Source organism: Neomonachus schauinslandi, chromosome 9 (assembly GCF_002201575.2).
Source record: "Neomonachus schauinslandi chromosome 9, ASM220157v2, whole genome shotgun sequence".
Classification (NCBI taxonomy): Eukaryota; Metazoa; Chordata; class Mammalia; order Carnivora; family Phocidae; genus Neomonachus; species Neomonachus schauinslandi.
This window is the reverse complement of record NC_058411.1, coordinates 3,180,271-3,202,752: the sequence shown is the minus strand read 5'-3', so window position 1 is coordinate 3,202,752 and position 22,482 is coordinate 3,180,271. Positions and strand designations below refer to the sequence as shown.

The 22,482-nt window shown below is 53.1% G+C and overlaps 2 protein-coding genes across 4 annotated transcripts in view; one reads left to right on the top strand and one right to left on the bottom strand.

The window, feature by feature from the left end:
• Positions 1-1,345, top strand: part of DYNC1H1 (dynein cytoplasmic 1 heavy chain 1) — a 68,867-nt gene extending 67,522 nt beyond the window's left edge. For all 3 annotated transcript variants that reach the window (XM_021679851.2, XM_021679852.2, XM_021679850.2), the window contains 4 exons: positions 111-253; positions 412-580; positions 786-913; positions 993-1,345. In XM_021679851.2, the coding sequence (XP_021535526.1) occupies positions 111-253; positions 412-580; positions 786-913; positions 993-1,121 (569 nt within the window). In that variant the 3' untranslated portion in view covers positions 1,122-1,345. The remainder of the gene's footprint in view (positions 1-110; positions 254-411; positions 581-785; positions 914-992) is intronic.
• A 1,927-nt stretch (positions 1,346-3,272) lies between these two features.
• Positions 3,273-7,651, bottom strand: LOC110571761. The gene is made up of 3 exons (XM_021679928.1): positions 7,541-7,651; positions 6,571-6,621; positions 3,273-3,803 (listed from the first exon to the last, which is right to left on the bottom strand). Exons 1-3 carry the CDS (start codon positions 7,649-7,651, stop codon positions 3,273-3,275), a joined length of 693 nt encoding a protein of 230 aa, XP_021535603.1.
• Positions 7,652-22,482: the final 14,831 nt, after the last annotated feature.

The window sequence follows — 22,482 nt, the reverse complement described above, 5'->3', positions numbered from 1 at the left end:
AGGTGTGGTCAGGGAGGAAGGCGGGCGGAGCAGAGAAGCCGCCGAGCACTAACCCGTGTGTGCCTGGGAGTGGTCAGACCTGACGCTGCCTGGGGTCACCTTGCTTGCAGGCATCTTGCCTCGGAGCTGGTCCCACTACACCGTGCCCGCGGGCATGACCGTCATCCAGTGGGTGTCCGACTTCAGCGAGAGGGTCAAGCAGCTACAGAACATCTCCCAGGCGGCTGCGTCCGGCGGTGCTAAGGAGCTGAAGGTGGTGAAGGCCGCTCCTCGGGAGCCTGGGGGAGGGGTCGCAGCTGTCCGGGCGGGGGAGGGGCGGCACCCGGGAGCCCAGGGGACTAGCCCAGACCCCAGCGTGACCCGAGAGAAGAGGTGGTGCTCGCTCCTCACCGGGGGTCGCTGCTTCCACAGAACATCCATGTGTGTCTGGGCGGCCTGTTTGTCCCCGAGGCGTACATCACCGCCACCAGGCAGTACGTGGCCCAGGCCAACAGCTGGTCCCTGGAGGAGCTCTGCCTGGAAGTCAACGTCACCACCTCCCAGAGCGCCACTCTCGATGCCTGCAGCTTTGGGGTCACGGGTGAGTTGAGGTCCTCAGCCTCTCTTTCTGGGCTGCTCCCCGAGGCTCCCGGTCCCTGCACCTGGGCCTCCTCACAGGTGGCCCTGGTGGCCCTTCTGGCGTCACTCCCGGTCAGGTGACGGTGGCAGCACGCCAGAGCCGTGCACCGCGGCACGGAGTCACACGGCCGGTACCGCTGGTGACGGGTCCTGACTTCCTCCTGCAGGCCTGAAGCTTCAGGGGGCCACGTGCAGTAACAACAAGCTGTCGCTGTCCCACGCCATCTCCACGGTCCTTCCTCTGACGCAGCTGCGCTGGGTCAAGCAGACCAACGCCGAGAGAAAGGCTAACGTGGTAAGTGGCCCCTTCCGCCGTCTGGGGCCGCGGGTGCCGTGTGCCTGAGCCAGCGGCGAGCACCTGTCCTCTCCTCTAGGTGACCTTGCCCGTCTACCTGAACTTCACCCGGGCAGACCTCATCTTCACGGTCGACTTCGAGATCGCCACCAAGGAGGACCCGCGCAGCTTCTACGAGCGCGGCGTCGCCGTCCTCTGCACGGAGTGAGGCTCGACTGCCCTGACCCCCGTCTGTAGTCGTAACTCCGTTTAACGTCTCTTCATCGTTCAACTGGTGCAAAGAAGCGGACTTGTCACAGGAGGGTCGTGGGTGTGCTGTCGGAGGAAGCAGAAGGCAGGCTGCCGGCCGCAACGGAAGCTGGAAGGACTCCGTGAGGTGCCTCAGGAGTGGCCCTAGCACGGCGTGTTCGGGGAATAAAACACTAAGCACGACCCGTCCTCCTGCCTCTTCTGCGTCCGCTCCCCTCCCGGCGCCGAAACTCTGGGCCCAGGGGCCCTTCCCCCATGGAAATGAGCCCCGGGCCCTGACCGGGCGGCGCGTGCACCCTTGTGTGGAGGGCCTGGCCCTGGCGGCCACCCATCCCGTGTCCCCCACATCCCAGGGCGGCAGCTGCTGACCGCCGGCTGTTCACACGCAACGTGACGCGTGTGGCCTCCCTGGGGAAACAGGTGTCTGGTCTTTGCCTTGTGGCGGCAGCCTACGGTTGCTCAGCCACCAACCTGGCCTTAGCACAGACCCGGAGGTGAAAACCCGTTCTTCCTGCTGCTGTGCCCCCACCCCCGCCCCAGCCAGTGATGATCCAGGGCCGAGGGGGGGGGGGGGGGGCTTAAGCTCCCACCCTTGCTCCCCACCCCAACCACCAGTCTCCAAACGTGCCCAGGGCCTGGGAGCCAGAGTCCGCCTCCTCCCCACCCAGTTCTGGAATGTTCTATCAGGAATCTAAATGTTTTTCTCAGAACCAGTAAGGATTCTTAGCTTTCCTGCAGCAAGATTCCTAAATGGGGCTGTAGGCTCTGAGAGCTGGGACCAGGCCTGGGAAGGAGGAGGAGGAGAACCCACAGCAAGGCCACCGTGGGCATCTATCTGTCTGCCTACCTCCCGTGCCCAAGCATGGGTGAGGGTCCCGAGCACAGGAGGAAGGGCGCCATGGGTCGGGGGGAAAGAGTGCAGAGCAGGTTCCTGAACGGGCGGGGAGTGAGCAGAAGCCGCTGCAGCTACTGGACACCCAACACCTTGCCAGGGGGTGGGGGCAGGCCCCCCCAGGTCTGGGAGGGAAGCTCCCCTGTCCAGGGCTTCCACGTCCGCCCCACAGGCGCGCCCGAGTCACCTACTTGCCGCCTCCTAAAGCCCCACGTGAATCAGTGCCTGGCTCCAGGGAGCCTCGCCCCCAATGAAGCTCAGCCCGTGGGCCTGAGAGACCCCCACCTCTGGGGCCACCCATTCACCCTCCTGTTGGGGGGGCAGGCCAGACAGTGGCCGTCGTCCTCCTCATCCTCAGTGGGCAGAGCCCGCAGACGGGCCAGGGGGCCCCCGGGGCGTGAAGAGAACACCTGTGCCCAGGCCCGCCCCCCGCCCCCACCCCCGCGCCCCGCCCACCGGGAGGAAGGAGCAGCTCTTGTCCTCTGGCAGGCTTCCCCTTTATTGGCCTGGGAACAGCGCGGTCGTGGGGCGAGTGGGCAGTGGGCACCTAGCGCTGCGCCAGACTCATGCTCAGTTCACGCCTGCTAGGGAACAAAAGGCCCAGTGAGCAAAGCCCCAGCAACTGGGAAAAGGGTAAGAGCACCACCACCACCACCCCGTTATTTTTAACTGTCAGCACATCAAGACCATGGTCCTGCCAACAGCCAAACCAGCTGCTCAGAAAATCCTCACCTTGTACGGACGGTGACAGAGGAATGGAAATAGGGACATCGTGCAGGGTGGCTTCTCAAGGTGTGGGGGCGGGGGACAGAGCAATTCACGCGAGAATCGGACACGCCCCTCCCGCTCCCCCCTTCCCCCCCCCTACCCCCCCCCCCACCCCCAGAGCAAACATTCAGGTGGGGTGGACAACAAAGGGCACCAGGAGTCAAGGTTTAAAAAAAAAAAAAAAAAAACCAACACTAGCTCTACGGAAACTAAATACTTAGTAAAAAAAACTCTCGGATTCAGGGGAGGTGGGCTCCATGAGAGCCACACAGGACCTTTCCTCAGTTGGAAACCCATTTTTAAGCAAAGCTGGTGGGCCCCCAGGTGTTCACTGTTTCAAACCCGAAAAGGGCAAGTATTTCATGGAACCAAGTCCATCAGCGTCAGCTTTGGCCAAGGGGCTCCCCTCGGGGCGTTAGCGCCCCTCCTGAGCTAACTGCTCACCTTGGTCTAGGCCACATACTGCTTCTTTCTCTTGTTTTTCTCAGGCTCTGCAAGTAAAAGTTCCAGTTTCCTCTTGGAGAGGGTGAGCTTGGGCCCCTTGTCCTTCTCGCTCCCGAGTCTGGGTGGCGGCCGCGCCGCTCTGGCTCGGCCCTGCGCGTGTCTGCCAGGCTCCGGGGGCCCCGCGACCGGGACGACGGGGCCGGCTGCCCTGGGCCACCGGTCCTCTGTCATCCTCCGGTCCTCCGGCGACCCAGAGCGCCGGGCTGCCCGCCCTCGGGCCTCAGGGCTGCTGGCCTCGGCGGGCTGCATATCCACGTCGTTGGCCTCCAGGGATGTGGGGCCCCAGCTGGCAGCTTTCAGGAGGAGGTCTGGGGCTTTTGACGAGAGAGGGTCTTCTAAGCTAACTTCTCCCGGACTCCCGCACCGGAGTGCGGGGGAAGGCACGGTACCGTTCACGCCACCCGGAGAACAGTTGCTGAAGCTGGAGGCCAGATGACCGGGGGGATCTTCTGAATCGCCATCGAAAGGATCTAAAAACTGAGCGCAAAACTGTTTCTGAGCCAGTTAGCAATTTCTACCGGGATAAAGTACAACACACTCCTCACATGCGCAAATTACTTCTTCCATCACTGATGCTGGCAAACTCCGCGGATCTGCCTTGCAAATGCCTTAGACAGGCGGTGCCTGGGGGGCACAGTCGGTTGAGTGCCCCACTCTTGGTTTCGGTTCCAGTTGTGATCTCAGGGCCGTGGGATCGAGCCCCGCGACGGGCTCCGCACTCAGAGCAGAGTCGGCTTGTCTCCCTCTCCCTTCCCTAACCTCCCTAACCCTAACCCCCCCAATAAATAAATCTTTAATGCATTAGACAAATACCCCCTCACATCCAAAAAGCCCGAGAGTCCGCCATCACTGGGGGCCCAATCTGGGTCCCATCACTTAAAGCCCTTGTCCCAGAGCTGGGCACCGGCCCGCCAGTGGGGAGTCTGAACTCACTTCCTCCCAACATCCGGCTCCTGGCTCGCCCCACCCCTCCCTGAAAGGGTGTGCACAAACGTGCGCCTCACTGCGCCCCACACACAGCTGCCCCAGCGGCCTGCAGAGGCTGAACTGAGCCTTTAGGTGCGGGGTTCACGGTTTTCAAAGGTGCCCGTGGGCTGTGCCCCTGTCTGAGCACCAGGCGCGGGTGGTACAGCCCATCCTCCACGGCAGCCTCTTACCTCTGTGACCGCTGGCCGAGGAGCCCGTGGAGCTTTCTGGACCTCGAGTCCCACGGCTCCTCGCCCCTGACCTTGTACCCGAATTTCCTAGCTCTCACTCCAGCTTTTCCCCTTCCTGCGTCAGTGCTCTTGACCGAGCAGCTCTGGCAGCAAAGGTCTCCAGGGACGTCTGAGTCCCCGCAACTGACCGCTGTCCCTTCCTGTGCTAACCGTGGGGAGCTGCACCCCGCCAACTTCCAGTCCCAGCTTCAGACCTCCTCCCAGATACGCTAAGGGCCCCGAGAAGACCGGGAACCTGTCGGGTCGGCCTCCAGGGATGTGGGGCCCCAGCGGGCGGGGATGAACAGGCTTCACACCTCATAGAGCCACAGGCCGAAAGGGCCCAGGGCTGAGCCAGGGCAGGGACCCCAGCGTCACCTCACGTGGGCGCTCATTTCTTCCGTGGGCAGGCGACACGGTTACGTATGCCCCCCCCAAAAAGGTAAAAATGAAAAATAGTTTCACACCATAATCTGAAGGCAACTCTAATATTTCAGATTCAGAAACTGGCAGAATCGTTGGACTTCACGGAGCCAGCCGTGTGACCCGACTACACAGCAGTCAGCAGCCCCACGAGGCCTCGAGGCCCAGACTAGGGGTGCATGTGGGGGAGGGCAAGGGGCTCACCCTGCAAATAAGCCAACAGTGTCCGTCCTTGTGGACCAAGAGAGGCCCGGCAGGACAGGCATTCACCGGCCACAACGGCTGGGGTTAGAACCTCACCTGGAGTCTCAAAACTCCGCAAGACCAGGTGTTAACTACACCTGGCTCCTTGATTTTTTAATTTGGATTGAGGTTAATGTTGAGGGGCCACTGGCCAGCTCACTGGGGGGAGCCTACGGCTCTTGATCTTGGGGTTGGGAGTTCAAGCCCTACATTGGGTGTAGAGATGACTTAAAATCTTTTGGGGCGCTTGGGTGGCTCAGTCGTTAAGCGTCTGCCTTCGGCTCAGGTCATGATCCCAGGGTCCTGGGGTCGAGCCCCACATCGGGCTCCCTGCTCCACGGGGAGTCTCTTCTCTCTCTCCCACTCCCCCTGCTTGTGTTCCCTCTCTCGCTGTCTCTCTCTGCCAAATAAATTAAATATTTTTAAAAATAAATAAATAATAAAATCTTTTTTTTTAAAGATTTTATTTTTATTTATTTATTTGAGAGAGAGAGAGCATGGGGGGGGGAGGGTCAGAGAGAGAAGAAGACTCCCCGCCGAGCAGGGAGCCTGATGTGGGACTCGATCCCAGGACTCCAGGATCACGACCTGAGCCGAAGGCAGTCGCTTAACCAACTGAGCCACCCAGGCACCCTAAATAATAAAATCTTTTGGGGCACCTGGGAGGCTCAGTTAGTTGAGCATCTGACTCTCGATTTCAGCTCAGATCATGATCTCAGGGTCATGAGATCGAGCCTCATGCCAGCTCTGTGCTCAGCGGGGAGTCTGCTTGAGACTCTCTCCCTGCCCCCCCACCCGCTTGCATGCACACGCACACACACACTCTCTAAAAATGAATACGTCTTTTTAAAAAATAAAATGGATTCTTTAAAAAATAATAAATTAATTTTGAGTTTAAATAATTGCAAACTTATGGTCTCGTCAATTTTCCAGGCAAACTACTTTGAGTCTTTTTCTTATTTAAAAAATCTGAGGGGCGCCTGGGTGGCTCATTTGGTTAAGCGACTGCCTTTGGCTCAGGTCATGATCCTGGAGTCCCGGGATCGAGTCCCACATCGGGCTCCCTGCTCAGCGGGGAGTCTGCTTCTCCCTCTCCCACTCCCCCAGCACGTGTTCTCTCTCTCCCCCAAATAAAATCTTTAAAAAAATGTTTTTTGAAAAAGGAAAAATCAATTTAAATATCAAAGTGAAGCCTCTTCTAAAATACAGTAACTCCAGTCTTTCCCTGCAGAAAAGAGCATAGACAGCAGGCCCCAAATCACTCTCCTTGGAAAGGCCGACTTGCAAGATTGGCCCCTGGCTGGTTCTGGGGACTTGGATTCGGGGACGAATCCACCACCCCTAAATGAGGAGAGTGGTGGCTGGCTCATTTTGTCACGTACCTCTCTCCAGATACCTTCAATTAAGTCCATGTGGTTCTTTTTGTGATTGGCCTGGGGAAGTTAAAAAAAAAAGGCTGAATAATCCTTTCTAGAAAGGCAGGCAGGCAGATAGCCGCTCAGTGTCCAAGGGCCAGGGACCGAGGGAACCCACTCTAGCAGTTCCCGCCACACCGGACCCTCAGAGGCTGGCAGCCCTTGGGGGTGGGCAAGAAGCACCTCCTCGGTTTGAGGGACTAAAATGCAAACCTGACCACCATGAATAGGAAAAGTAGAACCAGGAATGTGGCAAGGAGGCAGATTCAGCAGCTGGATGTGATCCCCTTCACATCAGGGATGGAGAACCCTGCACTCGTTCTAAACCCAAAGCCAGAAGATCACGGGAGATCCTAGATCATCCATCCTAACCCCTTCCTTTACAGAGGCTGAGGCAAGACAACGGCCAGGCCTTGCTAGGGGGCCCTCCAAGAACCCGGGGCTGGTATCAGATGTTCTAGAAACCCTCCCCACTAATCCCAGGCTGCTGGGGGAAAGCAGATCTTTTTTCTTGATCAAAAGACAGGAATTTAGGGCACCTGGGTGGCTCAGTTGGTTGAGCGACTGCCTTCGGCTCAGGTCATGATCCTGGAGTCCCGGGATCGAGTCCCGCATCGGGCTCCCTGCTCAGCGGGGAGTCTGCTTCTCCCTCTGACCCTCCCCCCTCTCATGTGCTCTCTGTATCTCATTCTCTCTCTCAAATAAATAAATAAAATCTTTAAAAAAAAAAAAAAAAGACAGGAATTTGAACATGTCTACTTGACGGGAAGAAAGCCCCATAAAGATTTTGCCAAGAACCACCACTGAGACTACTATTTCCGAGGACGGGTGAGGGCCAAGAGCCAGGATGCCTGGTCTGGGACTCGCAGGGTCTCCCCGCCCTGCCCACCCCGGCCCGGCGCCTCCAGGAGGGCAAGGGGCAGCCCGGGGGGAGCACCTTGAAGCGATGGAGTGTGGTTCTCTGCCTCTTCCCGAAGCCGGCCCAGGCGCTGGCGGAGCTGAACGCTGCCCTGATGCAGGCGGGTCGGCCGCGCCTCAGGCCCGCCATGGCTGGGGGGCGGGTTAGGATGGACTTTTCACTTCACTGAAAAACATCAAGTTCACGGGGACAAAGCACAAGTGGCTAGGGTGGGGGAGGGCAGCCCCCCGGGCAGGTGGCGGTGGGAGGGCGTCTCCGGGAGCTGGCCGGCCCTCAGGATGCGTTTGTCCAAGTCAGAGCTACGCAGGGGTGAATTGTCCTGCGGGTTCTACCTCGCCTAGACCAATCTAGGGGGTTCTCAAAAAATGTTTTCGTTAACCCCGGGCAGCGTGGGAGTCCAGCCCGCGAGCATTACATCAGTGTGGGAAAAACCCTGTGCACCCAGAAGCTCCGTCTTACACGAGCTCAGTGGAAAGGTCACACATTCATCGAGCCTGAAAGTTCCAGACTGGAACCCACCCACCCAGCTCAAATGTCCTCCCCCTTTATTCTAACAGATGAAACGTGTGAGCCCAGGATGGGGACTGACTTACTCCCTCAAGGGGACAGAAACACAGGAAGCTTCCCCGCCCCCACAAGTGTGAGGTTTAAAAAAAAAAAAGCAACATGCAGGGGTGCCTGGGTGGCTCAGTCGTTAAGCGTCTGCCTTGGGCTCAGGTCATGATCCCAGGGTCCTGGGATGGAGCCCCGCATCGGGCTCCCTGCTCCGCGGGAAGCCTGCTTCTCCCTCTCCCACTCCCCCTGCTTGTGTTCCCTCTCTAGCTGTGTCTCTGTCAAATAAATAAAATAAAATAATTTAAAATATGCACCCCCTCCCAAAAAAAAATATGCACCCAAAGGAGAGAGAGACCATCCACTCTTAAAAAAAAACAAAACAAAAACACCCAGAGCTTGAGACCGTGAACCTACCTCCGTGGACTTTCATGTCACTTGTTTTCCTCAAGAATCCTTGTGGGAAGGAACGCGCCAGGCCCTGAGGGGAAGCGTCAGTCACAAACATTGCCCACCTCCCCGCTGCTGTCAACCCCGCTTTCCCAAACTGGGCTCCATGGAACACCAGTTCCAGGCAAAGGGCAGAGAAATACGAAAGGGTATAAACCAGACCCCAAAGCACAATACACATTAGCATTTTAAAGGCTAGAAAGGTTCCCAGCAAAAACCAAAACTTTTTTTTTCAGTATTGACTTCATTCAGATTTCATTAGTTTTCTTTTTTTAATTTTTTTTAAAGGTTTTTTTTTTTTTTTTTTTTATTCATGAGAGACAGAGCGAGAGAGAAAGGCAGAGGGAGAAGCAGGCTCCCAAGGAGCAGGGAGCCCGATGCGGGACTCGATCCCAGGACCCTGAGATCATGACCTGAGCCGAAGGCAGACACTTAACCATCTGAGCCACCCAGGCGACCCAGATTTCATTAGTTTTCACCAAGTGTCCTTTTTCTGCCCCAGGATCTCATCCAAGACCCCACCTTCCGTGTAGCTGCCAAGTCTGCTCAGGCTCCTCCGGGCTGTGACAGTTTCCCAGGCTTTCCTGGCTTTCGCTGACCTTGACGGTCCCGAGGACCATCGGGATTGGTCTGATGATTTTCTTATGAACACACGAGGGCGATGGATTTGGGGAGCACGCCCACACAGGGGATGTGCCCTTCTCATCACAAGGGGATCGCCGTGAAGGTTGACAGGTGACCTTTTCCCCACCCGGCCCACCCACTCCTCCTCGGAAGTTGTCTTGCGGTGCCGCCCACACTCAAGGAGGGAGGTTTACGCTGACCACCCGGACAGGGAGCGTGTTTGGAAATCCCTCGGCCTGGGAGACTTTTCTCCCTATTTACTGATTTAACCAATCATTCACTTGTATCAGGGTGGACTCACATTTATTTTATACTTGAGTTATAATAAATACATGATTTGTAGGGGGGGCTGCTCCTGGCTGGCTCGGCCAGTAGGGCATGAGACTCTTGATCTCGGGGTTGTGTGTTCAAGCCCCACGCTGGGTGTAGAGAGTAGTTTAAAAAATAAAATATTAATAAATAAATACTACATTATTTTGTTCCACTTTCGGCTGGAACTTGTTCGGCCGGCTCCTATGCTCCGTGACATGTCCAAACCAACTTAATTTTGATCTCCAAAGGAATACATCCTGTGAGTTTCTTAGTACTCTTTCTAGGCCAAGTTCAGATAAAAGTCGCCCAAAAGTGAAATTATAACAAGGAGAGGAATCTGACCCTATATTCTCCTCACTTTCCCTGCCAGACGTATGGGCCAGGATCAGGGCCAACCCCACATTTTCTACAGCAGGTGGTTGGCAGAGGTTAAAGGTTTATTTTCTTTCTTTTTTTATTTTATTATTTCTTTCTTTTATTTATTTATTTGTCAGAGAGAGAGAGAGAGAGAGGGAGTGCATGAGCAGCGGGAGCGGCAGAGGGAGAGGGAGAAGCAGGCTCCCCGCGAGCAGGGAGCCCGATGCAGGGCTCGATCCCAGGACCCTGGGATCATGACCTGAGCCGAAGGCAGATGTTTAACCATCTGAGCCACCCAGATGCCCCTTAAATACTTTTTTTAAAAAAAGGATTTATTTATTTATTTGGGGGGAGCGAGAGGGAGAGAAGTAGACTCCCAGAGAGCATGGGATCCCGCGACCCTGAGATCATGACCTGAGCCAAAATTAAGAGTCAGACATTTGACTAACTGAGCCACCCAGGTGCCCCTCTTATATACTTTTTAATAAAAAGGTATTTTATGCATGTGGTTAAAAAACAACTATTAGGGGCGCCTGGGTAGCTCAGTCATCAAGCGTCTGCGTTTGGCTCAGGTCATGATCCCGGGGTCCTGGGATCGAGCCCCTCATCGGGCTCCCTGCTCGGCGGGAAGCCTGCTTCTCCCTCTCCCACTCCCCCTGCTTGTGTTCCTGCTCTCGCTGTGTCTGTTAAATAAATAAAATAAAATAAAATAAAATAAACAACTATTAAACAAAATACAATAAACACGAGGTTCCCCAGACCCCACCATGGGCCACCCTGTGAGGCCCCAGGACCTGCTGGGCGGATCCACACACAGGCTTCTTCCTACTCCCTTGTCCACAAACATTTACACCTGGAGAGGCAGGGATCTATCTCGTGAACTATTTGCACCCAAGATGTAAGGCATAGAACCTCTCCCCTCCCCGCCGGCCCAGGCTGTACCTGCTTGCCCCGCTCCCCAGCTCCAGGACAGAAGCTCAGGATTCCAGGGGAGGGTGCTGGGCTTGGTCCGAAAAGGCCTTCTTGCCACAAAGCTGGGAGAATGTTAGCCCATCCCCTCACGCTGCATGTTTGAAATTTTCCTAATGAAGAGCTTAGAAGTCGCCACCTCTGCCCTGAGAGCCACTAGCTCTCTCCTTCAAGCGGGTCCTGTCTGTTAAGCTCTAACCCTGAGTGCACAGCCCACCCAGCATCTGCCCAGCCGCACACTCACACCCACATGCACACACGCACGTGCCCTGTACCCACATCACCTGGCCCCAAGACCGCCCCCCTCCCCCAGCCTCTGGTGACTCTGGTTTCCAGCTCCCAGCTCCACACCTCTGCGTCCCGCTGCCTGGCCTCCCCTGGGGTCTCTAACGGGTTCTTCCAACTTGACTTGTCCAAGGTCAGACGGCTGATCTTCCCCAGACCTGCCCACTACAGCCCTCCAGGGCCGACGCAGGGCCATTCCACGAATCTTGTTGCTCAAGCTAAAAACAATCTTCACATCACCCCAGTTCCCCTTCTTCCAAACTCCACATCCAGTTGATCAGCCACGTTGACTCCACCTTCCAGGGGAGCCCAGAATCCTACTGCCTCTCCCCACTTCCTCTGCCCAGAGCAATGCGGTTAGAGCTTAGCTAGAACCATACTGTACCCCATCAGCACCCCGCCTCCCTGTCCCCATCCCTCCTCTGCCCACCCACCCCTCCAGAGCTGAGGGTCCCACCTCAAGGGCTGAGCCTCCTTGCCCACCACGGCCGGTCTGTTCCTCACTTCAAACCTGTCTTTACACTAAGGCCACCCTCCCACCTCATACGGCCATTTCTCACAGGTGCACAGCACCCTGCCCACTGCATTTTTCTCCGTGGTCCTCAGCATGCTCCAGTGATCTCTGGGTCCTAACTGCCCTATCTCTGGGACCCGCAGCCCCTTTCAAGGGACTCACTCCATCGCCTGGGCTTTTGGCTTCTCTGTCCACAGCTGTGTCCCCAAAGCCTGGCCCAGCACTGAGCACGAAGCTGATGCTCAATAGCTCTTTCCAGGATGCATGCGTGCATTCTACAGACCCCCTCACCCACTACATCCCAAGCCAAATGCATCCCCCACCCTGAGATGTGCACCTGCGTTTGCAGCCTCCACCTCAGCTCCACCTCAGCTCCACCTCAGCTCCACCTCAGCTCCACCGTGCACTAAGACCCTCCTCCCTATCCCAAACCAGAAACCAGATTCCAGGTACCGACTGCCAGACGGGCGAAGAGCCAATGTGGTAATTTGACATTTGTTACAAGTTGAACATCTGACCAATTTCCCTAACAAAGCTTTAACATTTTCCCTTTGTACATAGATTGTTTGGGTGCTTTAAGAAAACACTGGATAATAAATAGCAACACTTTTTTTTTTTTTTTTTTTTAGATCATAAAGTGAAATGCCTGCCAACAGGGGAGGAAGAGGAAAAAGATGATGGGCCAATTCCTTCCCCAAACGGTCCACAGCCCCAGAGACCGGGGTGACTTCCTCTCTTCTCCAGGCCCAAGACTCCTTAACCTTAGTTTCCAGCTCCCTGGGACCTGCCCCAGCCCTTTGTCATTCCAGCCCTGGAACCATGCCCAGGAAGAGTGGCCCTGGGGGGGGTGGCGGGGGGGACAAGCCAGCTCCCCAGCTGAATGGAGCTGCATCTGAAGGTGCCTACCTGGAATCCAGGAGCATCCAGGAGTGGGGGGCTGCAAATGGAAAGTGGAGGTGAAGTCCAGAAAGCCAGCTTCCAAGAGGGGAGCCTTGCCAAGAGACGCTGTTCTGCAGGAAGGAAGAACAGAGCACAAGCAAAAAGATCTTCTGACAAAGAGGATCTTATCAAGTCTACTCTCAAGATCTAGACAAAAGGGAGAAAAATATGGTGAGATGTCTTCCCCTCTTCCCCCCCACGGATGTCAGAATTCAGAATGGGTTTGCTCTAAGTTAACTGATCTCCGTACTTAAGTCAATTTTGCATTTCTGCTTTAAAGGAAAAACATGTTTAAAAAGTTCTCTCTTGGGGCGCCTGGGTGGTTCAGTCAGTTAAGTGTATGCCTTTGGCTCAGGTCATGATCCTGGGGTCCTGGGAATTGAGCTCAGCGGGGAGTCTGCTTCTCCTTCTCCCTCTGCCCCTCCCCCCTGCTCCTGTACGCTCTAACAAAATCCTTAAAAAAATGTTCTCAAAAAAAAAAAGTTCTCTCTTAGGGGCGCCCGGGGGGGCTCAGTCAGTTAGGCGGCTGCCTTCAGCTCAGGTCATGATCCTAGGGTCCTGGGATCGAGCCCCGCATCAGTCTCCCTGCTCCTGGGGAGTCTGCTTCTCCCTCTCCTGCTCCCCCTGCTTGTGCGTGCGCTCTCTCTCTGTCAAATAAATAATAATTTTTTTAAAGATTTTATTTATTTATTTGACAGAGAGAGACACAGTGAGAGAGGGAACACAAGCAGGGGGAGTGGGAGAGGGAGAAGCAGGCTTCCCGCGGAGCAGGGAGCCCGACGTGGGGCTTGATCCCAGAACCCTGGGATCATGACCTGAGCTGAAGGCAGACGCTTAACGACTGAGGCACCCAGGCGCCCCAAATAAATAATAATTTTTTAAAAAGTTCTCTCTTGGGGCGCCTGGGTGGCTCAGTTGGTTGAGCGACTGCCTTCGGCTCGGGTCATGATCCTGGAGTCCCGGGATCGAGTCCCATATCGGGCTCCTTGCTCAGCGGGGGGTCTGCTTCTCCCTCTGACCCTCCCCCCTCTCATGTGCTCTCTCTCTCTCATTCTCTCTCTCAAATAAATAAATAAAATCTTTAAAAAAAAAGTTCTCTCTTAATATTCATCAATCTCAACTGTTCTAGTTCAAGAAAGGCACACTTTCCTTGCAATAAAATTTGTTCTGAAAGAGTTCTCAAACTCCTCATTCCCAAAAGTGGTTTCTAAGAGGATTGGCTTTATTTGAGTGGAGATAGGCGGTGGCAGTGTGGTCTGTCATCTCACGGGATGCTCTACCTTGAAAGAAACTAAGATCTGGTCCAGACTTCAAATATCTGAGCTCCTTTCCTGGCCCAGGAGCCTGGGAGAGCAGGAAGCCGTTGAGGGTCACTCTTCCGATGATAAACACCCCTGTATCAACATGAACACACTTATGTCCTTTAGACACACTCCTTTTAGGGACAGCTTCATCAACTCATACCCGAGTCCCTGGGCCAGGGTCGGTGCCCAGGAAATATTCATTTAAGTGTAATAGTCTAAAGTGAAGTCAGAGACTGAAAATTATCCCCCCCCTTTTTTTTTCTACCCGTAGGTAGAACAAGAATGGACGGCTCCAAATAAATAGGTTCCACCCTTTATATGATAAGGTTCTTGGGGGGGGGGTATTAGGGTCTGTATTTTGGTGCACAAATCACAGAAGTGTTTTTCTTTTTCTCCCCCAGTGTTAACTTTTTAAAAATAGATTTTATTTATTTATTTTAGAGAGAGAGAGAGAGTGCGTGAGCAGGGGGAGCAGAGGAGGAGAGGGAGGGAGGGAGGGGAACAGAATCTCGAGCAGCCTCCCCGCTGAGTGTGAAGCCCAACGGGGGAACTGGTTCATCCCAGGACCCCGACATCATGACCTGAGCCGAAATCAAGAGTCAGACACTTAAAACGACTGAGCCACCCAGGTGCCCCCACAAGTATTAATTTTTAAGATGGACACCTTCATACCATAGTTGATATTATTTTGACCACATTTTTGGTGCAATTATTCTGAGATATAATGAAAAGGAAGACAGTGGATTTTTTCATTTTGCAATCTCTCGTTCCTTACGCCGCCTGAAAAAAAGCTCATAACTTATAACTCCAGGGACACCTGGCTGGCTCAGTCAGTAAAGAATGTGACTCTTAAGGGGCGCCTGGGTGGCTCAGTCAGTTAAGCGTCTGCCTTCGGCTCAGGTCATGATCTCAGGGTCCTGGGATCGAGCCCTGCATCGGGCTCCCTGCTCTGCGGGAAGCCTGCTTCTCCCTCTCCCATTCCCCCTACTTGTGTTCCCTCTCTCGTGTGTCTCTCTCTGTCAAATAAATAAATAAAATCTTAAAAAAAAAAAAAGTCTGCCTTCGGCTCAGGTCATGACCCCAGGGTCCTGGGATCGAGCCCCACATCGGGCTCCCTGCTCCGCGGGAAGCCTGCTTCTCCCTCTCCCATTCCCCCTACTTGTGTTCCCTCTCTCGCGTGTCTCTCTCTGTCAAATAAATAAATAAAATCTAAAAAAAAAAAAAAGAATGTGACTCTTGATGTCGGGGTCCTGAGTTTGAACCCCACGTTGGGCAAAGAGAGGACTTAAAAAAAAACAACAAAAAAACAACTCTCATTCAAGACAATGTTGACCAAGCTTTAAAAGGAAAACAATGCAGATGAAGCAGATGAAGCCAATTCTCATTTTACCTTGTATTTGTGAGTCAACCTTTCCAAATCAACTGGGCTTGTATCAGAATCCATCAGACCAGGAAGTTCTACAACCAAAATAAGAACAGCCATTCAGACAGAAGGAATCCACAGAAAAGCCAGAGCACAGGACCATTGGGATTTTCTTATTTTAAATCAGTTTGCTCTAGAGGAAACGACAGGTTAAAATAATACTTTGGAGAAATACTGTGTAGCTTTGCAGACGCAAACCCCAGGGTCATTCCCAGGTGTCCTAGAATTCTCCCCTGGGTTTGAAGGGGGAAGGGGGAACGTGCCCACACTTCTCAAGCACAAGCGGTTTCCTGTCTGAGGGCACAGCAGGTCCAGGACCGCCCTCCCACACTGACCCTGACCCTGGGCAGAGCTGGCCCAGCCCCACCTCCCCACCTCATTGGAAGGCTGGGGACACCCCTTCTTAAGCCTACGCTTTATGCCGGGGGAAACAGAGGAATCCCCATCTCAGCCCTGCCCTCACACCAGGGTCTCACCACCCTGCAGGTCTGACTCCTGGAAGATGGGATGTTCCTTCATAAGCGGAAAGAAAAGGGGGGTCTCCAAGCCAAGGACCCCAAACCTAGGGCGCGGCCCCCCCCGGGGAGGCTGGTCTCACTTCCACGCGGCAAGGACCCCACGCGGGACCTAGACCCAGTTGCCTCGGCCCCTTCTTGCCCGCGGAAGCCCACCCGCGTCCTACCCCGGGCCTCGCGGCGTCGCGGGCCCCCGCCGGGCCGGCAGCTGCGGGGAGAGGCGCCGCAGGTGGTAAGCCGCTCGGCGGGGCGGGCGCACCTGTGCCCACCTGCCCGGGCCTGGGACTGGGGCTGGGCCGGAAAAGCAGCCCCCGACGTAACGAGGAACTGGCTCCCGAGGGCGACTCCGGGTGGGGCGTGCTTCACTCGAGTCGGGGCCCCCCGGAATGGGCTCCGGCGGGCGGGCCGGGCTGATGCTTCTGCGGCGCAGCCGCGGGCGGGCGCGCACGGCCCCGGGCCGCCACCGCAGACTCACCTTCGGAATAGCATGTCCATTTTGTTCCCAGGGTGACCGTCGCCGAGCCCCGAAGGGGGTCTGCGGGCCGGACCTGTGTGACGTCACCGCCATCTCCGCGGCGACCCGGCGAGCGGCCCCTCCCGCCCGGCCCAGGCCCCCGGACGCCCGCGCCCCTGCGCCCCGCGGCTCGGATCCGCCCTCCCGCGCTCCGCTCGCGGCCAGGGAAGCCTAAGGACATGATTTTGTCACAAGACCTTGCGTGACTCCCCGGTGGCCCGGGATGACGTCCAGACCTTTTAAGGCGCCCTCCCGCGCCCGGCTCCAGCCACTCCCACCTCTCTTCCCAGATTCGGGCGGGCACCAAGCCCCCTCCCCTCCCCACCCCACCACCCGCAGCTCGGACTTCTCTGGGGAAATGCTCTCTTCACCCCGCACACCTCTGGCTTTCTTCACATTTGGAGCTGAGTTTGGCTCCTCCTCCAGGAAGCCTGCCGGGACCTCGGGTCTTGGTTAGGAAGCCCTCCTCTGCGTTCCCACAGCAGGCCAGATCAGCTGTGCAGAAGTTGTCTATGGATTTCTACCGGCTCACAAGACTGGTGGATGAGCCTAGGGGTTCCAAACCCAAGGCCCCTTCCCCCCAACCTTCCCCCAGGGTGCCCAGCGTAGTAACTGCTCAAAAATATATTTTGAGGGGCGCCTGGGTGGCTCAGTCTGTTAAGCGTCTGCCTTCGGCCTGAGTCATGATCCCAGGGTCCTGGATCTAATCCCACATCAGGCTCCCTGCTCAGTGGGGAATCTGCTTCTCCCTCTAACCCTCCCCCCTGCTCACTCTCTCTCTCTCAAATAAATAAAATCTTTAAATATATATATAATAATGAATCACAGGTACTGGTGAATTGAATATGCCACAAATCATGTTAGCTGTGAACTCACTAGGGTTTTTTTTTTAGTGATTTCTGAAGTCAGGAAGTGTGGATCTTCCAACTCTGTCCTTTTTCATGATCGTTTGGCCCTTCTGGGTCCCTTGCATTTCCATGTGAATTTTAGGACCTGCTTGTCAATGTCTGCAAAAATGTCAGCTGGGATTTGATACGGATTGTGTTGAATGTGTAGGTCAATTTGAGTAGTATTGCCATCTTTTTTTTTTTAAGATTTTATTTATTTATTTGACAGAGCAAGACACAGCGAGAGAGGGAACACAAGCGGGGGAGAGGCAGAGGGAGAAGCAGGCTCCCCGCCGAGCAGGGAGCCCGACGCGGGGCTCGATCCCAGGATCCTGGGATCATGAGCCGAGCCGAAGGCAGACGCTTAACGACTGAGCCACCCAGGTGCCCCGAGTAGTATTGCTGTCTTAACAATATTATGTCAGATGCTCGACATCACTAATCATCAGAGAAATGCAAATCAGAACCACAGTGACCTATCACCTTACACGTGTCAGAATGGCTGTATCCAAAAAGACAAGAAAAAAGTTTTGGCAAGGAGGTGGGAAAAAAGGAATCCTCATGCACTGTTGGTGGGAATATAGATCAGAGCAGCCACTGTGGAAAACAGTATGGAGGTTCCTCAAAAAATTAAAAATAGAAATACCATATGCTCTAGTAATCCCACTACTGGGTATTTGCACAAAGAAAACAAAAACACTAATTTGAAAAGATACACGCACCCCTATGTTTATTGCAACATTATTTACAATAGCCAATTATGGAAGCAACCCAAGTATCCATCAATAGATAAAGAATGGGGCGCCTGGGTGGCTCAGTCGTTAAGTGTCGGCCTTTGGCTCAGGTCATGATCCCTGGGTCCTGGATCAAGTCCCACATCGGGCTCCCTGCTCAGTGGGGAATCTGCTTCTCTTTCTACCCTCTCCCAGTGCCTGCTCTCTCTCTCAAATAAATAAAATCTTTAAAAAAATAGATAAAGAAGATGTATGTGTATATATATATATACATACACACACAATGGAGTATTACTTGGCCATAACAATGAATGAGATCTGGCCATTTATGACAATATGGATGGACATAGACAGTAGTATGCTAAGTAAAATAAGTCAGACAGAAAAAGACAACTACTATATGACTTCACTTATATGTGGAATCTAAAAAAACAAAACAAATGAAAACAAAAATCAGAAATAGATCCATAAATACAGAAAACAAACTGGTATTTGCCAGAGAGGAGAAGAGGTGGGGGGATGGGCAAAACAGGTGAATGGGAGTGGGAGATACAGACTCCCAGTTATGGAATGAATAAGTCAAGGGGACGAAAGGTACAGCATAAGGAATACGGTCAGTGGTACCCTAATAGCGTTGCATGGTGGCAGATGGGAGCTATGCTTGTGGTGAGCACAGGGTAATGTACAGACCATGTGGTACACCTAAAACTAATGTAACATTGTGCGTCAACTACACTTCAATAAAACACACATACACACACAATACTGAGTCTTCCAATCCATGAACATAGGATGTCTTTTCATTTATTAGGTCTTTTTAAATTTCTTTCAACAATGTTTTAGTTTTCAGCGTGCAAGTCTTGTGTTTCTTAAATTTATTGCTAAGTGTTTTATTCTTTTTTTCTTTTTTTTAAAAAATATTTTATTTATTTATTTGACAGAGAGAGACACAGTGAGAGAGGGAACACAAGCAGGGGGAGTGGGAGAGGGAGAAGCAGGCTTCCCGCTGAGCAGGGAGCCCGATGTGGGGCTCGATCCCAGGACCCTGGGACCATGACCTGAGCCGAAGGCAGACGCTTAACGACTGAGCGACCCAGGCGCCCAGTGTTTTATTCTTTTTGATGCTATCTTAAGTAGGGCTGTTTCTTAATTTTATTTTTGGATTGTTCATTGTTAGTGTATAGAAATACAATAGATTTTTGGGGTGCCTGGGTGGCTCAGTCAGTTAAGCATCTACCTTTAGCTCAGGTGATGATCCCAGGGTCCTGGGATCGAGCCCCATGTCCAGACTCACTGCTCAGTAGGGGAGTCTGCTTCTCCCTCTCCATCTCCCTCTGCCCCTCCCCCTGCTTATGCTCTCTCTGTCTCTCTCTCAAATAAATAAATAAAATCTTAAAAAAAGAAATACAGGGTCACCTGGGTGGCTCAGTCAGTTAAGCACCTGCCTTCGGCTGAGGTTATAGTCCCAAGTTCCTGGGATTGAGCCCCACGTTAGGCTCCCTGCTCAGCAAGGAGCCTGCTTCTCCCTCTCCCTGGCTCTCTCTCTCTCTCTCTCGATAATTCTCTCTCTCAAATAAATAAATCAAATCTCTTAAAAAATACAGGTCCAGTGGACCCTTCACCTAGTTTATTTTTTAAGAGTTTTGTATATTGATGTTCTATCCTAAAACCTCGATGAACTGGTTGTTCTAATAAGGGTGTGTGTGTGTCTAGTCTTCTTAGTGTTTTCTATATACAAGATTATGTCATCTGCAAATAGAGATAATTTGTACTCCTTCCGGTCCAATCAGGATGCCTTTTATTTATTTATCTTGACTGACTGCCTTGGCTCAAATCTCCTCCAGTATGGTGTTGAATAGAAGTGGTGGGAGTGAGTATCCTGTCTTACTTTTAATTTTGCATTTAATTGTAGTACCAAGTACCTTGATTATGTTTGAGTTACAAAGGTATGTTAAAGAAAAGATTAGAGACACCTGAGTGGCTCAGTTAAGCATCCAACTCTTGATTTCAGCTCAGGTCATGATCTCAGAGTCATGAGACTGAGAGCCCTGTGTCATGTTCTGCACTCGTCACGGAGTCTCCCTGAGAGTCTCTCTCTTTCCCTCTGCCCCTCCCCCCACTCTCTCTCTGTCCTCTAAAATAAATAAGTAAATCTTATTGTTAATTTTATTTTTTTTTAAATATTTTCTTTATTTGAGGGAAAGAGAGAGCAAGAGAGTACGAGCAGGGGGAGGGGCAGAGGAAGATGGAGAGGGACAAGCAGACTCCTTGCTGAGCACAGAGCCTGGCTCATACCCAGGGCTTGATCCCAGGACCCTGAGATCATGACCTGAGCTAAAGTCAGATGCTTAACCGGCTTACCCACCCAGTAAAATAAGGAATATGTAGAGCCAGAAAGAAAGAACTAAGGAAATAAAGACAATAGTAAGGGAAATAGAACGTCCATTGAGGACTTGGAGCCCCAAGCAGGAATGCGGGAGCACTGCGGCTGCGACCATCCAGGTCGAAACACTCTCCCCAGCTGGGCCATACCCATGCCCAGTTGCTCCGCCCCATGGTGCCCACAGGCCTTTGGGCTAAGACTGGTTGTATCTGTTAAGTCTCTTTTAACCTAGAGCTGTTTTTTATTTTATTTTATTTTATATATTTAAGTGAGAGAGAGAGAGACAGCGTGAGCGGGAACACAAGCAGGGGGAGTGGGAGAGGGAGAAGCAGGCTTCCGGCCGGGCAGGGAGCCCGACGCGGGGCTCGATCCCAGGACCCTGGGACCATGACCTGAGCCGAAGGCAGTCGCCTGACCAACTGAGCCACCCAGGCGCCCCTAGAGCTGTTTTGTTTTAATGGCACTGATTTGGGGAAGAGGCCAGGCCAAATATCCTGCAGAATCTTCTGGATTTGTTTGGCTGCTTCCTCAAAGTGTTGTTTAGCTTGTCCCTCTACCCCCCTCCCCTGTATTTCCTATTAAGCAGATTTACCAGGACAGTATCCTGTTTTTGGATATTTAGGCTATGTTCAAATTTTCCATAACTACAGTCTTGCAAAGAACATTCTTGTATGTTTCTCCATTTTTTTTTTCTTTTGAGAAAGAGCAAGAGAGAGTGCGTGCATGCACGCAAGCTGGTGGGAGGTGGAGGGGGAGAGAATCTAGAATCTTTTTTTTTTTAAGATTTTATTTATTTATTTGACAGAGAGAGAGATACCGAGAACAGGAACACAAGCAGGGGGAGTGGGAGAGGGAGAAGCAGGCTTCCCGTTGACCAGGGAGCCTGACTCCGGGCTCGATCCCAGGACCCTGGGATCATGACCTGAGCTGAAGGCAGACGCCTAATGACTGAGCCTCCCCAGGTGCCCCATGTAGGTTTCTCACTGTGCAGGTGGGTAAGACTTTCTCCGGCACCAACCAAGAAGGGGAAGTTCTTCATCAGATACACCAAATTGCTCCCTGGAGTGACTGTATTGGTTCACACTCCCACCAGGGGTACATGAGAGTCAAGTACCCATTTGTCAGACTCCAGCCAAATGTGGTCATGTCAGACTTAAATTTCTGCCATTCTGATGGATATAAAATGTCCCTCCTTGTGCTTGGGTCCCCTTTTGTGATCACCAGGCATCTTCTGACACTTCTGCTGAACTTTCACGCTAAGGGAGGACATGGAGCCAGAAAAATCCAGAGGATGCAGGGAACTTGCAAAACAACATAATTTTCTATATCCACAATGAATGGAATTCATATACTGAGTGTTTTATTGGTTTCATCCATTCAACTATTTTTATTTTTTATTTTATTATTTTTTAAAGATTTTATTTATTTATTTGACAGAGAGAGAGAGAGAGAGAACACAAGCAGGGGGAGCGGCAGGCAGAGGGAAAGGGAGAAGCAGGCTTCCCGCTGAGCAGGGAGCCTGATGCGGGGCTCGATCCCAAACCCTGGGATCACAACCTGAGCCAAAGGCAGACGCTTAACCGACTGAGCCACACCAGGCGTCCCTCAACTCTTTTTAAAAGCAGACAGCTGAGATGCATGCACGGTTTGCTGCCCCTCATGACCCCCTGGAGCCATACCACAAGCCCCTGGGTCGACCCCTGGATAGATTCTAAATGCCTCACAGCTCACCGCCCCATTGCTGCAGGAAGCAGCAAGAGGGGTCATCATCCCATAGGGTTACTATTCCAGGGGGAGGAATGAGTAAGGGACGGGTGGGGCTAGGTAGAGAGAGATAGGGGGCTATGTGATCAGGCTTACAGAAATCCCAAAAATGTGGAGGTGTGGAGAAACCGGAGACAAGGGGACAAATCGGACCACCCTGCCCTAGGCATGTGGGGTGGGTGTCTTTATGATAATCACCTGTGACCAACAAGAATAACCAGACCCTAAGAAGGAAGCAAGCCATTGAAGGTCTTATCAATAGAGATGTTAAAAGGATTTAAGTTCCCTGGTTAGCTTTCTATAAAAGACCAACCCTAAAGGCCCTCCTTGCTGGCAGCCCTGTCAGGACCCCTCTCACTCCTGAGAGCTTTTTCTGTACCCTTGCTTAATAAAGTTCTATTGCTGTACACACACACACACACACACACACACAC